Below are 13,967 nucleotides of genomic sequence, written 5' to 3'. Positions count from 1 at the left end.
CATGGTAAGGTAAAGGCAAAGGACCCCTGGGCGGTTAAGTCCAGGCAAAGTCCAGTCCAGCAGTGCTCATCTCTGCTTTCAGGCTGAGGGAGCTGGCGTTTGTCACAGAAAGCTTTTCTGGGTCATGTGGCCAGCAGGACTAAACCACTTCTGGTGCAACAGAACACCGAGACAGAAGCAAGAGCACAAAGAAACGTCATTTACCTTTTTGCTGCAGCAGTACCTATTTACTGACTTGCACTGGCATGCTTTTGAACTGCTAGGTTGGCAGGAGCTAGGGCAGAGCAACGGGAGCTCACCCTGTTGTGCGGATTCAAACTGCTGACCTTACAATCAACAAGCCCAAGAGGCTCAGTGGTTTAACCCACAGCATCACCACGTCCCCTATGGTATGTATGGTCTTGTACGGTAGTTAAGAATGGGACAATGAAAATGGATTCTATGCACCCTAATAGTAGCTAAGAGACTGATATAGATGAACTGGAATAAAGATATGACCCCCTTTAATATATTGATTGACAACATGATAACTTTGTTTCTTTATAATTAAAACATCTTAAATAAAATATTAATAACCCCAAAAAATGTAAAAGAAGCAAAACCAAGAAAAACTAATGTAAAAGAATTAAAAGCACCAGAATTCCCCAAACAAAACCACCCGATATGAAGAAAAACTTTCAAACACAAAAACCAAACCAAACTAATGCAAAAGCCACCAGAACCTCCAAAACAAGGAAACCAACCCGAAATGAAGAAAACCATAAGAAATGGGGGGGGGGTGACCCAAAACTAATATAAAATAAGCAAATTTTGCAGAAACCAACGAGGAAACCCAAGATGCAGAACCACATTTTATGTATTTATTGCAATAATTTGTGTCATGATTTCTTGGCACAGGTCCATGATTTTAGTCATGGGTCAAGCAGGAGGTTTTTTTGTCTCAATGTTTCCCTTGGAAAACCCGCTCTTTGTTGCTGAATCAGAACAAACGTCAGTCATGTTTTCCACATGCCTAGAAATCATGGTACAAACAGAATTGTGGGTGAGAGAGGCATTGGCATGGATGACATCCCATGGCCCAGTTCAGCCTGTCTCCCCCTCTCCAACAGCATCCCAAGTCCATAGCCCCCTTTCTAGGGGAGGGGGTGCAGAAACTTTGATCTTTTAGTAGCAGAAGGAAAGGAGCAGCCATTTTCTCTATTTGTGAAGCTTCAGCAAGAATTTTTTATAAAGTGCACCTGAAGGAGCATCACTAATCACTCCCCCCTCCTTCCTTCCCCATCCAAATGAATAATTAGTTGGAATAATTACCAGCCTTAAGATGAATTCACACCCTGTTGTGTCCGCAATGATACCAAGGATAACAGGTGTTGAGAGTGCCTGGAAGGGACAAAGATTAAAGATTATTTCATTATCTCGCTTTCCTCGAGGCAGGAAACTCTCAGGTTTTATCCTGTCATGCACAGAAAGGTCTAAGCAGAAACCTTCTGTCTCCTCACATTTTGGCAGTTTGCAAGGCTGAGCCTTTGACAGAGAGAATGTTGTTTAATTTGGGGGAATGATGTGTCCTTGAGAATTCAGGCAGTTGTTTCTCTCCCTACATTCAGCTCAGAGTTTGGTGCCTTTCCAAAAATCCACCCAAAATTGCAATCAGGGGGTACCACTGCAGTGGGAAGGAGGGGACGGGAAAGATATTAGCAACAAGTATTGGATGAGATTTAAGATTAATTAGTAAGGAGATGTTTGAACAACTTTGTTTAGAGACCTGCGGATGGGATATTGAGAATGCTTCAGACTCATTGCAAAGAAATCAAAGGAATTTCAATAAAAACTTCTTGCGGGTCTGTTAACAGGCTCACGTGACCTTTTAGGGGGTAAAAATAGCATCTCCTTTGCATGCAGAAAAGGTCCCTAATTTGATTCCTCGTTAGGGCTGAAATCGTGGAGAGCCACTGCTTGTCAGTGCAGGTAGTTGTGATTCCCGCATTGCAAGGTTTTAGACTAGATTATGCTTTGGGCTTCTTCCAACTCTTCAGTTCTATGATTCTATGACTCACTATAAGATAGTTTCTGAAGTGTCTGAAGATGTGGAGTGACAGATCCAAACCTGACCTCTGCCTAGGTAACCTTGATAAGTCACAAACTCTCAATTTCAGCTGTTCATATGGGGATGACAGGGTTGCTGTAAGGCAGAGCTTTCCAAAGTGTGTGTTGCAACACATTACTGTGTTGACTGTGGTGTGTAGGTGTGTTGCACAAATACTCCCCATGCTCCTCTTGGGGTTAGAAAGGGGTTAGTTTAACCTCCAGTTTGCTAGTAAAACTGAATTACTGTCACAAAATGATGCATGTCTAAAAAGTGTGTCACCAACATGAGAAGTTTGGAAGCTCTGATGTAAGGATTACCAATATAGTGTATGTTAGGGGCTTTGGATGCACACAGATAGTATAAATACTTATTGCTGCTTCTATTCTTATGGAGAGGGACTGTAGCTCAGTAGCAGAACACCTGCTTTATATGCAGGCATCCCGGGTGATGTGGTAACCATTACTGCTAGAATCCATGGTTTGTGAATGAAAGCTCTCTCTGACTTAATAGCTTTCAGGGCTGAGTCATGGCGTGGCAAACAAGGGGCCCAAGCGAAATCTCAAGTAATTGCATTACAACTATTTGCTGTAGCTCTGGAAAGCTGAGAGTTGGCTGTATTTAACCTGTATAGTGTCATGGACTGGCTGGATGAAGAAGAGTGGTGGAATCCGCCCAACCAAGAGCCCCCCAGGAAGGACATAGAGGAAGAGGATTTCGAAACTGGTGATTGATGGTGGAACATCGGTCACACCTCAGAGGAGGGGGATAAGCTGGGAAGTGCTAGAAGCATGAAGCTTGAGGGATAGCAAAGAGATGGAAGAGGACAGGTGCCCCAGAACAGGGCAGGGGGATGAGGTTTCCAGTTTGGATGCAGGTGCAAAGAGCGATGATAGAGAGGAGATAGACGCTCAGGGCTCCTCTGACAGCTTCTCTACTGACAGCCTCCTGTCACTGCCCCTCCTAGAACAAGGCAGTTGTTGCATGTTGCGGAACAGTGAGCCAGGCAGAAACAATGGGAGTCCCTTGTAGCTCACTGTAGCAACAATCACAGAGGGAGGGGCCTGATGCAGAGGGCTAGGGAATGAAGGGCCACAAGCCAGTCCAGACACCATTTTCTTTTAGACATGCTCATCCTTTAGAAGTCTCCATGTGTTCTTTGTTTTGCTTTTTATAAGCAATAACTGCATCTCTCTCTTTCTCTGGCCTGAAAATGACCTGCCCTGCCTGTCAGCATTATATAACCATTCACATGGTTATATACAGCTCCATGGCAGGGCTCCTAACACAGGCCTGCAGCAGGGTTTCTCCTTCTAGCCCAGTATTTATTCTAAAAGCAAAAGTGGAGCCTAGAGGATCAGGCTAGTGGCCCATCTAATCTAGAATCACATTCTCATAGGCCCAATTCATGTTGTTCTCATTAGTGTATGAAACCATAAATGACACCAGCACCAAATATCTGAAAGGCCATCTCCATTGCTACAGACCCTTTCAGTAGAGGGATGCCTCTTAGTCGTTTCAGAAGTGGGAGAAATGGCAGCCAGGAAGAGCACTAAATTGTGGAACTCCATTCCTAGAGAGAGAGGTGCATCTATTAACTTCATCATGTAGCTTTCCACTATATGGAGACGTAGCTCTTTACCCTGACCTTTGAGATAAAATAAAGATTGATTGATTGAATGAATGAATGAATGAATGAATGAATGAATGATATAAAACAAGGGTCCCATGAGCCCATCTAGCATGACCAATAGTCACTGGCAGAGGAAGGGGGCGGTCCGCCTCAGGTATCATCCCTGAGGGGGAGTGATAGCACTGCGGTACTCCCCAGGATGCTAGCCCCGCCCCCGCAGGCAGCTAGCCCCACCTCTGGGTGCACAGCATGTGTGCCACTCTGGGGGCTGGAGCAGCTAGCTCCGCCTCTGCCAGTAATGAGGGATTATGAGAGTTGTAGTCCAGCAAACATCTGGAGGGCACAACAATCACTGCCATATATAGCAACAAGTCTGTTATTTCCTGGTAAACAAGAGCTGTCCTTGATTAGTCAGAAACACCAAATGAAAGTAGGTTCCTACTAGAAGTAGACAACTGGAGCCACAACCAGAGAGCAGCAATTAAAGATTGTTCAGAAACTCTAGGAAAGGTCTGATTCCAATTTAATTGGGGATTTAAGCTGAGGCTCCAGATGGCTAGCACTTCCTCCAGAGTAGCGTGCTCAACCCTTGCATATTCCATCCAGTGTTCCCCCTCCTCTGCTTTTGAAGATGCTTTCTTCCCCCCCCCCACCCCTCCAATGAGTATTTCAATAAAAAGAGGGGGGAGAAGTAGTAAGAGGGGGGAAATCTATATAATTAATAAGGATCATAAATATTCAGCCTTAGTTCATCATTAAGTATGGATATGCAACACATTTGCTAGGAAAGAGAGTTTGGGAACTGGAAGGAAAAAAGCAACAAGACTCCAAAGCCACCATTCCTGAGAAATGCTCAGGAACTGGGGGAGAAAGAGCAATCAGAGGGAAAGGAGTGGCAACATGAGGCAGATCCCACAGAACCACAGACCAGTGGGGTTGGAAGGGGCTTGTGCCAAGGGTCACGTGGACCAATCAAGAGTCCACTGCCTCACAAAGTAGTCAATTTCATTGCTGAACTGCTCTCATTGTCAGAAAGTTCTTCCTAATGCATTCCTTCAGTCCCATAAAATGTGGGCACTCTCCAGAAAGTGAACAAAAGCCCTAAAAGAATGGGTTCCCATTCAGGATGGGTGACCTGCAATCAGCTTCAGAGGTCATAGCAGTTTGTACATATAAGCATGTAGAGTTTATATGTAGCAGCAGAAGTTAACTTCAGCTAAATGAATCCCTGCTTGGAGCACACCTTCAGTTGACAGGTATTTGGACAGACAGCTCAGTGGGAGAGCATCCGTCTTTCATGCAGAAGGGCTCAGGTTCAATCCCCAGCATCACCTTGTAGGGCTGGGAATGTCCCCAGTCTGAAATCCATGGAGATTTACTACTAGACAGTACAGCCTATGATGAGCTTAGCTAGATGAACTGTTGGTTCATCTAGCTACGCTTCCTCGTTTCCTAGTTAATGCATCCAAGGAAATGTGTAGGTAGTCTTGTGCAGGTCCAAAAGCCAAGAAGCAAAAGTAAAATAATCAGCAGCAGGGGCAACATATTAAGATCAAGGCCAGATCCAAGACCTGGTCCCAAAATACGAATGGCTCTGAAAGACAGCACCAGGACTCAGACTTCAATATGAGAAGCGAGTACAATTGTTTCCGTTAAGGAGTTGTGTGTCCCAGAATGCAACCCTTATTGACAACTTTGATGCTTCTGATGAAGAATTTCAGAAGTCCATGATTAAACAAGTATTTTCACATTGTGGTTGTCAACATCTACAATCAATCAGGAAAAAAGAATTTTAATAAGAGCCATTAAAAAATCTAGAGACATCGACTATCCGGTTTTAATCAACATATAGTAAAATATTGACCTTTGTAAGGGCAGGTTCAACTCATGTAGGGTCTGAAAGTCCACTGTGCTATCTGCCTTCATTAAAGTTGGATCATTCTGTCCATGCTGAATTTCTTCTTTCCTCATTAAGTAGCGAGAGGTTCCAGTGAGAAATTTATAGGACTGTGATGAAACGGTTGTTTTCAAATGAAATTTCAAGTGTCAATAGATGCAAGACTAATATTTACTTTTTTCCCTTTGATAGTTACCCACCCACCCCTCCTTGCTGAATGTCTGCATTGAAAATCCTCAGAGCCGGAGGGTATTTGTTCTTCTGAGAAATAGCTTACATCTCACTAACATGCTACCTTAATTCTGTGTTTGTGTTTCTGAAATGAATGAGCAGTAATCTACTTGCTTGGAAGAACTCATGTTAAAGTCCCAAAGAAATCTATAAAACTGTGGTAGAATTATTCTAAAGAAGTCTTGGCCCACAATCAACCTTTAGAGCTGGACCCTGGTGGCCCTTTCCAATTTTAACCAATGTAGGATAAAACAGTGGCCCGTGCTTTTGCAATCAGTCTTGTCGTGGGACCACCCCTAGATCTAAAACTAAGTGAAACTACTTTGAGGAAAAGGAGGCCTCTATTCCCGGCCCCACCATGTAATGGGACCAAGAGGAGCCAACACACCACGAGGAACACCCCAAAGCTGCAGAAGATGCTGCCGAATCAGGGAACTACTAACGGGACCACATTCCAGCTCTGGATCGTTTGCCATCACTTCTCAGCACCTCAGCAGTCCAGATGGCACAGACCTGTGTGACGGGCCAGAGCAGAAGGCCTAACACATGCCTGACAGTGCCTGACATGCCTTTCACAGAGTTCTACTTGGGTAGCCATATCAAGAATGTGTGCTCAGGATCAATGCCCTGCTATAAGTGGAAGTGGTGATGCTCCAGGAAGCAAATGGTAGCAGAAGAGGAAGTTATAAAACTGCTTGTCTGCTGCCAGACTGTTGCTGGTACAATATTGTCTCCTCCTCTCATCCAAGCTTTTGAGTTCCTCCAGGATTCCTTCACTGGACAGTTTCTCTGCAGATTCAGCGCTCCTCAATGGGGCCTTTCTCCTGGGGCTCTTGTGAGGCTAGGAAGCTCCCCAGCATCACAAGTTCAGTGGGGAATTATGCTAAACTGCTCAGAGTTGACAGGAACTTTTCAAAGCCATGTGACAGCAGCCCTGTATTGGGAAGTTTTTAATGTTTGACATTTTATTATGTTTTTATGTGCTGGAAGCTGCCCAGAGTGTGGCTGTACAGAAGCCCAGCCAGATGGGTAGGGTGTTGTTGTTGTTGTTGTTCTTCTTCTTCTTCTTCTTCTTCTTCTTCTTCTTCTTCTTCTTCTTCTTCTTCTTCTTCTTCTTCCTACTTTCTTGTCCTGCTTGTGGGCTTCCCAAAAGCAACTGGTTGGTCACTCAGGGAGGCAGGAAGCTGAGATGGACTGTTAGCCCAAGGTCCATTTAGCCATGGTAGCTAAATGAAGCCTACATGTTCAGGGGTGGTATACCTTTGAATATCAGTTACTTTCAAACCTTCCACATGGTATTTCTGGAACCATCATACGAGTGCTGCTGGATCAGACCAAAGACACTTCTAGTCCAGCATCTTATTTCCACAGTAGCCAACCAGATACATTTAAGAAGCCCACAAGCAAGACCTAGGCATAATAGCCCTCTCAAGGATGCTGGTGGTCTTTTGGTTGGATCACACAAGTTTTCCTATGGTATTGGTAAGGCCCACAACAGTAGCAATGTCATATCACTCCACCACCATCAATACACACACACATATTTTTGAAAAACAATGTGTAAGATACAAAGAAGGGTGCTGCACTCTGTGTGATTCATGTCTTTGCAAGTGAAAAGTACGCAGGGGGTGGGGTTCTGTTGTTGTTTGCTGTTGGTAAATATCAAGATGGTACTTTTCACTTCAGTCACCAAAGAGAGGTTTGTGGTCTGGGCAAGAGTCTCTGAGAAGGTTAATAAGTTATGTTTGCTGACAGCTCTTCAATGAAAAAAAGGATTTTCTTCCTGCAAATGGTCCCATTTGTACCATTAATGTCACTTCTTGGTTGATTTATGAATTTTGTATATGTGTGTGTTTTTGGAAGAACATATGTCAGTTCCTTTGCTTTTGGAAGTGCAAAATGGAAAGAGTCATTGCCCATGTAGGAAGGAAGGTGTTATGAGGGGGCGGGGAGGGATTTGGGGTAAGCTAAGGCCACAACTGAACTAAAAATACAATAGAACTATAGTCTCTGATTAGTCACCCCTTTTTCCCTGTTCAAGTCCAGTGGCAGGGGAAGGACTGTGGAGATACCTATCAGGAGGTGCTGATCACACCACGCCAGCTCAGGAATCATCCAGGCATTAAATCAGGTCCCTGGAAAGAACCAGTGGCTGCATTCAGACATTATGCTCAACCACGGTTTTCTTAGCTGAACTCTGGTATCGCTGAACCTAACCAGGCTCACTAACAGTGGTTTACAGGGTTATATTGATAGGAACTTGGAAGATTTGGGGAGCAGGCACATGACACATAATTGCATAAAATCTGCCTATGCTAATTTATATGTAGCAATACAAATTTAGGCTGACTTTCTGAAGGAAAAAATATACACTCACTCTTGTGGTCAGAGCTTATTCTTAACAATATTTTTTGGGTCCAGTAAGTTGCATGTGGATTCAGCTCTCTGCAAGTTATGGCAGGTGGTTGGCAAGATATTTCTCACCAGTCCTGCACTTTGCAACCTGTCCAAAGCAAATGGGGCCTGCGTCAAAGTAAATGGGGCCCAGAGGGCCACATCTGGAGGGCCACAGGTCCCCATCCCTTCCATAAAAAATAACAGTACAGTCCTATCTTGGTTTTTGAACAGCTTAGTTCTCGAACGTTTTGGCTCCCGAACGCCACAAACCTGGAAGTGACCGTTCCGGTCTGTGAACTATTTTTGGAAGCCGAATATTCGATGGGGCTTCTGCAGCTTCCAATTGGCTGCAGGAGCTTCCTGCAGCCAATCAGAAGCTGCACTTGGATTTCCAAACGTTTTGGAAGTCAAACAGACTTCTGGAACGGATTCCGTTTGACTTCCAAGGTATGACTGTATCTTCTTTCATTTCCTTTAAACAGACCTTTAAAGACCCATAATTTCATGGTGCCTTTTAATAACTATGATATGTTTAACAACTCTGGGTACAATATGATCAAGTTATCTTGGGAGTTATTTTTAACTTGTGCTGGTTTAAGTAACATTATTGTGTGTGCTTAAATAATTGGCTTGCAGCTAATTAATACAGTTTTAAAACTGTGTTGTGATTTACTTACTTGTGGTCAGCGGCTGTTGTCATCCACTTAGTGGCGCTTAGGCCAAAAACAGGATACAAAATAAAATAAAGCCTATTCTTTCGTGAGTCTGAATATTACATAATAAGGTCAAGACTGTAGGTTCTACTTAATGGGCCTGACCCTCATCTATGCCACACACAGATATGTTAAGAATAATAAAAAGGTGCAGTGGATGAACCAGAAGCCTCCTGTTTCTGATGCACTATGAATGTATTAAACAGAATCCCCACCCCCACACCCCCCAAAAATGTTACCGTTCTGTGCTACAGTGAAATGGGCATTTTAAAAAACTCCAAACACACATTTTGTCACTGGTTGGCTGGTTGGAGTTGCCGCTTCAAACTGTGTGTGGAAACACAAAATAGCCCTCTTTTATTTCAAATATAATTAGCCATTTAAATGTCTTGGGTCAATTTATTAACACTTTATTCATTGGGGCGTAACTTTTATGAGGCTTTATTGCGATTGGAAATTATATTCTACACAAATACAATAGAGAATTAAATGTTCTAGAGAATGCACCAGGGCTCTTTGTACTTTATGGTACAGCATCGTAATGAACCTTGACCGGCTGAAGAGTTGATAAATATAAAATATCACCACTTGCCACTCATTTTGTTCCTCTTTAATGACTGATAATCCATGTCGATTTACTGTGATAGTCGCAATCCAATACTGTTTCCCCACCACCATAAATGTGACTTTAACAGGACCGATTAAGTGTGTCTGCATAATAAAATTAGCCAGAGCAACACTCTTGTAGATTGTTTCCAGCTCTTTGAATTTCCATTAGGTTATTGAAACTTGTTAGACTGTAAAGTCATTGGTGGTTTGTTCAGACGAGCAGCTTCGTTGCCAGAGAAAGGAGTAATGATATTGTACCAAGGCATTTTGTTTGCACTGTTTTGGAAAATCAATCTTATATACATTGCAAAATGGAAGGGAGCTATTCTGGTTGAGGCAGGAACTATGGGAAGTCACTTGCCTCACTGAGCTTTGCAAAAACAGAAGGCTTAAACAATAAAAGTCTAGTAAATCATGCAGCTTCCGTTTGGCAAGCACTAGATATTGTTCTGCCGGCTGCACAAATCCCCCCACTTCTGACCCAAGTATCACTAAAGAATGCTTTCTGCTGGCAAGAGTCATTTGACAGTGGAAAGAACTCCCTCAAAAGGTGGTGGACTCTCCTTCAATTGGAGGTTTTTCAACAGAGGTTGGATTGCCATCTGTCAAGGATTCTTTAGTGGTGATTCCTGCATTCCAGCGGGGTGGACTAAATGACCCTTGGTGTCCCTTCCAACTCTACAATTCTATGATTCTATGATCTTGTTACCCCTTCAGGAAAGCAAGTGGCACACAGCATTTGCACCAAGGGTGGGAAACCTGTGACCTTCTAGATGTTGCTGGACTCCATCATTCCTGACCATTGGCCAGGCTGTCTGGGATTGATGGCTGTCAAGGTCCATTCAGATTCTGTGTTCAAGGTTCTGAAATGAACATGACTCTATAAATAGCAGTTAAGCAGGTGTATATCAAAATCACAAATAAGCAAAAACCTATTATTTCCTGAATAATTTAGCCAAAGATCCTCCACCACCCAACTCCCCACCGCAGCTAAAAACAAGATCAAAAGATCAGTTGCTACAGCATCCTTGTACGATGGGCAAACATTAGGTGAAAAGTTTTTCAGCTCCTGAAACTTGCAGTTGATGCTGAAGGGGATGTTTAAATGTAATATCCCAGGTTTTCAATTATTCATGACAGCAGCTATATTTGAACGATGCTGGGGAATCTCTGAATGTTCTTGTGGTTTCTGTGCAGTTCCCATTAGCAGTGTGAACTCTGCTCCTCTGTGTATTGTCAATGTGAATGTTACAGTGCCATGTGATTTCTGCACTGCCGTGCTAATAATGCCAGGTAAAATGTCAACAGAGGGAGTGGCTTCCTCCTGCAATGGCTTGTCAGCTATCTCATGGCTTTCAGTCTTCCTTGGATGGGTTTTCACTGCAGCCATCCAGTTGTGCTGCTCTCCCAAAGCTATATAATTTCATTTACCAACCAACCTAATCCATTTTCATCCAATTTTAGTTTATGATGGTCCAGTGCTACCATGTTATTGAAAATGCAGAAAGCTGCCTTATGCTACTGACCTGTGAGCCATCTAGTTCAAGATGATTGACACCAGCCTTCCCCCACCTGATACCCTCCTGCAGTTACTTCTTGTGAGTAAGCATGGGATGCCTACAAAGTGGCCCGAGGCGCTGCAATGAGATTCAGGAAAAGAAAAAGAGCAACTTTGCCAGATGTGCTGACTGGTGCTGAAGAGGGAGCTTAACAGATGAACAAAGCCAGAGATCAGAGCTGGATAGAAAACAGTTAAAAGTAGCCTGAGAGGCACGATGACTCCCCATCTGATGCTTGCATGTGCAGCGAGGCCTGGCTGAAGTGAGGGAATAGGTGTGCTGCAGTGTTCTCTTGGCTGCAGGCGTCTCAGGAAGATGATAAAACTGCCACACTGTGATATGTTGGCCCCCTTGCTAGGAAGCCCACCATTAAGGTGCTTATTTACTGCACCTATCCAAAGAGCAATGCAGCTCAGAAGTGCTACCTGTCTTACGGCTGGATAAATTAGCAGCACGCACCATGAGGACGGCAGCTGTCTATTGTTCAGATGGCTGGAAGTGGGGAAGAGAGATGAAAGCTTCCCCATCTGACCTTGTTACACTTTGGGTAAAATGCCAAGTCCCTTTCTTCCCTTCATGGAAAGTGGGAATGAGAGAGGAGGAAAGAAGGAATGCTTTGGGGTGAATTTTTCTCTCTCTCCCTCTCCCCCCCCCCAAAAGGATACACAAACAAAGGCAAGAAAAAGCATGTCAATGGCAGGAAGATGTCAAAGACTTGGTGTAAAGTCTTTTAATCCTCCATCTCCTCCTGCCTTGCCCCTCTGTACTTTGGAAGATGCTGGCATCAAGAGCCTGCACTGGCAACACTCCTTGCACGCCTGCAACTCAAAATATTTTAAATAGAAATTGTTTTTGCCCTAATATTTTTTTGCAAGATGTGGAGCTGTGAACTTTAAATTAGCAATAACAGAAATTGACATGGGTGGTGTTGCAAGTAAACCACCAAGCCCTGCAGGCTTAATTATGGAGTGAGCAGGGAGATAGATGTTAAAGAGAGAGAGAGAGAGAGAGAGAGAGAGAGAGAGAGAGAGAGAGAGAGAGGAGGAGGAGGAGTGGGGGAGATCCAGTTTCAAAATTTACCTCACATAATATAAATAAAAGATTATATCTTCTACTGGTAGCCTACAGATCAAAAAGATGAATTTAAAAAAAGTGACACAGCCTTTAATAATTATTTATCTTTGGCTGGCTGCAGATTGCCTATGTAGCAAGAAATGTACACACACAAAATATGGATATCCATGTTTTAGTTGTAGTTACATAGCAGTCAGGTGTGTTCAGGAGTCTAAAAAAAGTAGGTCAGCAGGAATGAACAAAGCAGCAGGAATGACAAAAAAAAAAACCTCCCAAGACTTCCCAAATAATACAAGGAGGCAATTTTTATTCCTGATGTGTTCTAGCTCATAACACTGTTTTTAAGGGAAATTGTCTTTACAAAACTACAAATGGAAAATTAGAATTATGCACCAGACCCAATTGGGTCCTGTGCTGAAACAGTCTGATTTGGATTGATCCAGGAGTCTGCTGGATTGGCTTGAGGCAGCTCTGGATTGTCCCTGGGTCAGAATGGGCCCACACTAGGAAACCTGGGATTCTGCAAAGGAGGGAAATCTGGCAACAAGGAAAGGGGAGGAGAAAGGGGACTCAGCTATACCGCTGCAAATAAATCGTTTTTTAAATGTAAAGTGCAATATACAGATGGGACACTACATGGCGAAAGTGAGCTATGCCAATTCAATGTATTTTTCAAAACCTTTAAAAAAAACATTTTTATAGTATTTTTTACATGTGTGTAGATTCCACCAGAGAGAGATGCATACAGCCAGCTTGGGTCTTTTTCTCCTCTCTCTACCAATTATAAACCCTAAACATGCAGTCAAGGGGGAGAAGCAGCTGTCAAACCTATGGTTAAACATCTGGTTGGAGGGGGGAGAGGAAAAGATAGGCCCTTTTCTGTCTCCCACCCACACCCTCCTGAACTCATGGCTGTTCTGCGCCCCTGGATCCTTGTTGGGCTTGGCCTAGATAATCCTTGGTCTGATCAGAGCTGCTCCGTTGCACTGGAGCCCGGAGCCCCAAATCAGATGGGGGGGGCATTCACAGACCTACTGCATATTGATCAGTTTATTTATTTTTTTCTTTTCATATTTGTAATGTCTTGAATCCTCAGTTCACCATCATGCAAGTGGGTCTCTTTGGACCGTTTCCCCTGTGGCTCATGGTATCAGGAAAATGCCCATTGCACCCCCCTTCTTATCTTTATACATGTGTTTTGTGCCCCCCTGTCTCCCACCCCACGTCTTCAGGATGCATCACACAACACATGCTCCCTTTAGAAGTTTCTGGGACACAGTGACACTGATGTTTGTAAAGGGGATGTCCATGCCAAAAATGCTAACCTTTAAAAGTTGTGACACACCTTCTTTGGGGTCCTTGCCTCCTATGAGGGGGGAACCTGTTGCAACAGAATAATAAATCTGCCTTACTTTCACTGGCTCTACCCTCAGTTCATTCATCTCTGACTAATAACAAACTCTAGTCCTTTAAAAAGGGGAGTTAGGCCTAATTTGATCTGATTTGATTCTTTGGTAGATTTACAAAAAGAAAAACACACACCAATAAATCAATTTCAGAAAGACGCAAGATTAGATGTGGGTGCACAAAACATATTTTTAAAAAACAAAGACTCCCTCTGCTCCGTTCCTCCTTTCTTCCCAGCCAGGGTGGCCCTGCCCTCTACCTGCCCCTCAGAGCCAGGGCATCCTGTGGCCTCGGTGGTTGCAGCAGCCTTTCCTCCTCCTTGCCCAAGGAGAAGGCGGCCGTAGTGGCCATGGAGAGGCCA

At 43.7% G+C, this 13,967-nt stretch overlaps 1 protein-coding gene across 1 annotated transcript in view; it reads right to left on the bottom strand.

Moving 5' to 3' along the window:
* Positions 1 to 1,301: 1,301 nt before the first annotated feature.
* The window catches only part of BNIP2 (BCL2 interacting protein 2), a 76,297-nt gene continuing 63,631 nt past the window's right edge, over positions 1,302 to 13,967 (bottom strand). Inside the window, exon 10 of the mRNA XM_053365433.1 lies at positions 1,302 to 1,380. Coding sequence (XP_053221408.1) covers positions 1,317 to 1,380 — 64 coding nt within the window. The 3' untranslated portion in view covers positions 1,302 to 1,316. The remainder of the gene's footprint in view (positions 1,381 to 13,967) is intronic.

The sequence above is a fragment of the Podarcis raffonei genome, chromosome 14 (genome assembly GCF_027172205.1).
Source record: "Podarcis raffonei isolate rPodRaf1 chromosome 14, rPodRaf1.pri, whole genome shotgun sequence".
NCBI classification, from domain to species: Eukaryota; Metazoa; Chordata; class Lepidosauria; order Squamata; family Lacertidae; genus Podarcis; species Podarcis raffonei.
The sequence above is the reverse complement of the archived record's forward strand: the minus strand, read 5'-3'. Positions and strand labels throughout refer to the sequence as shown.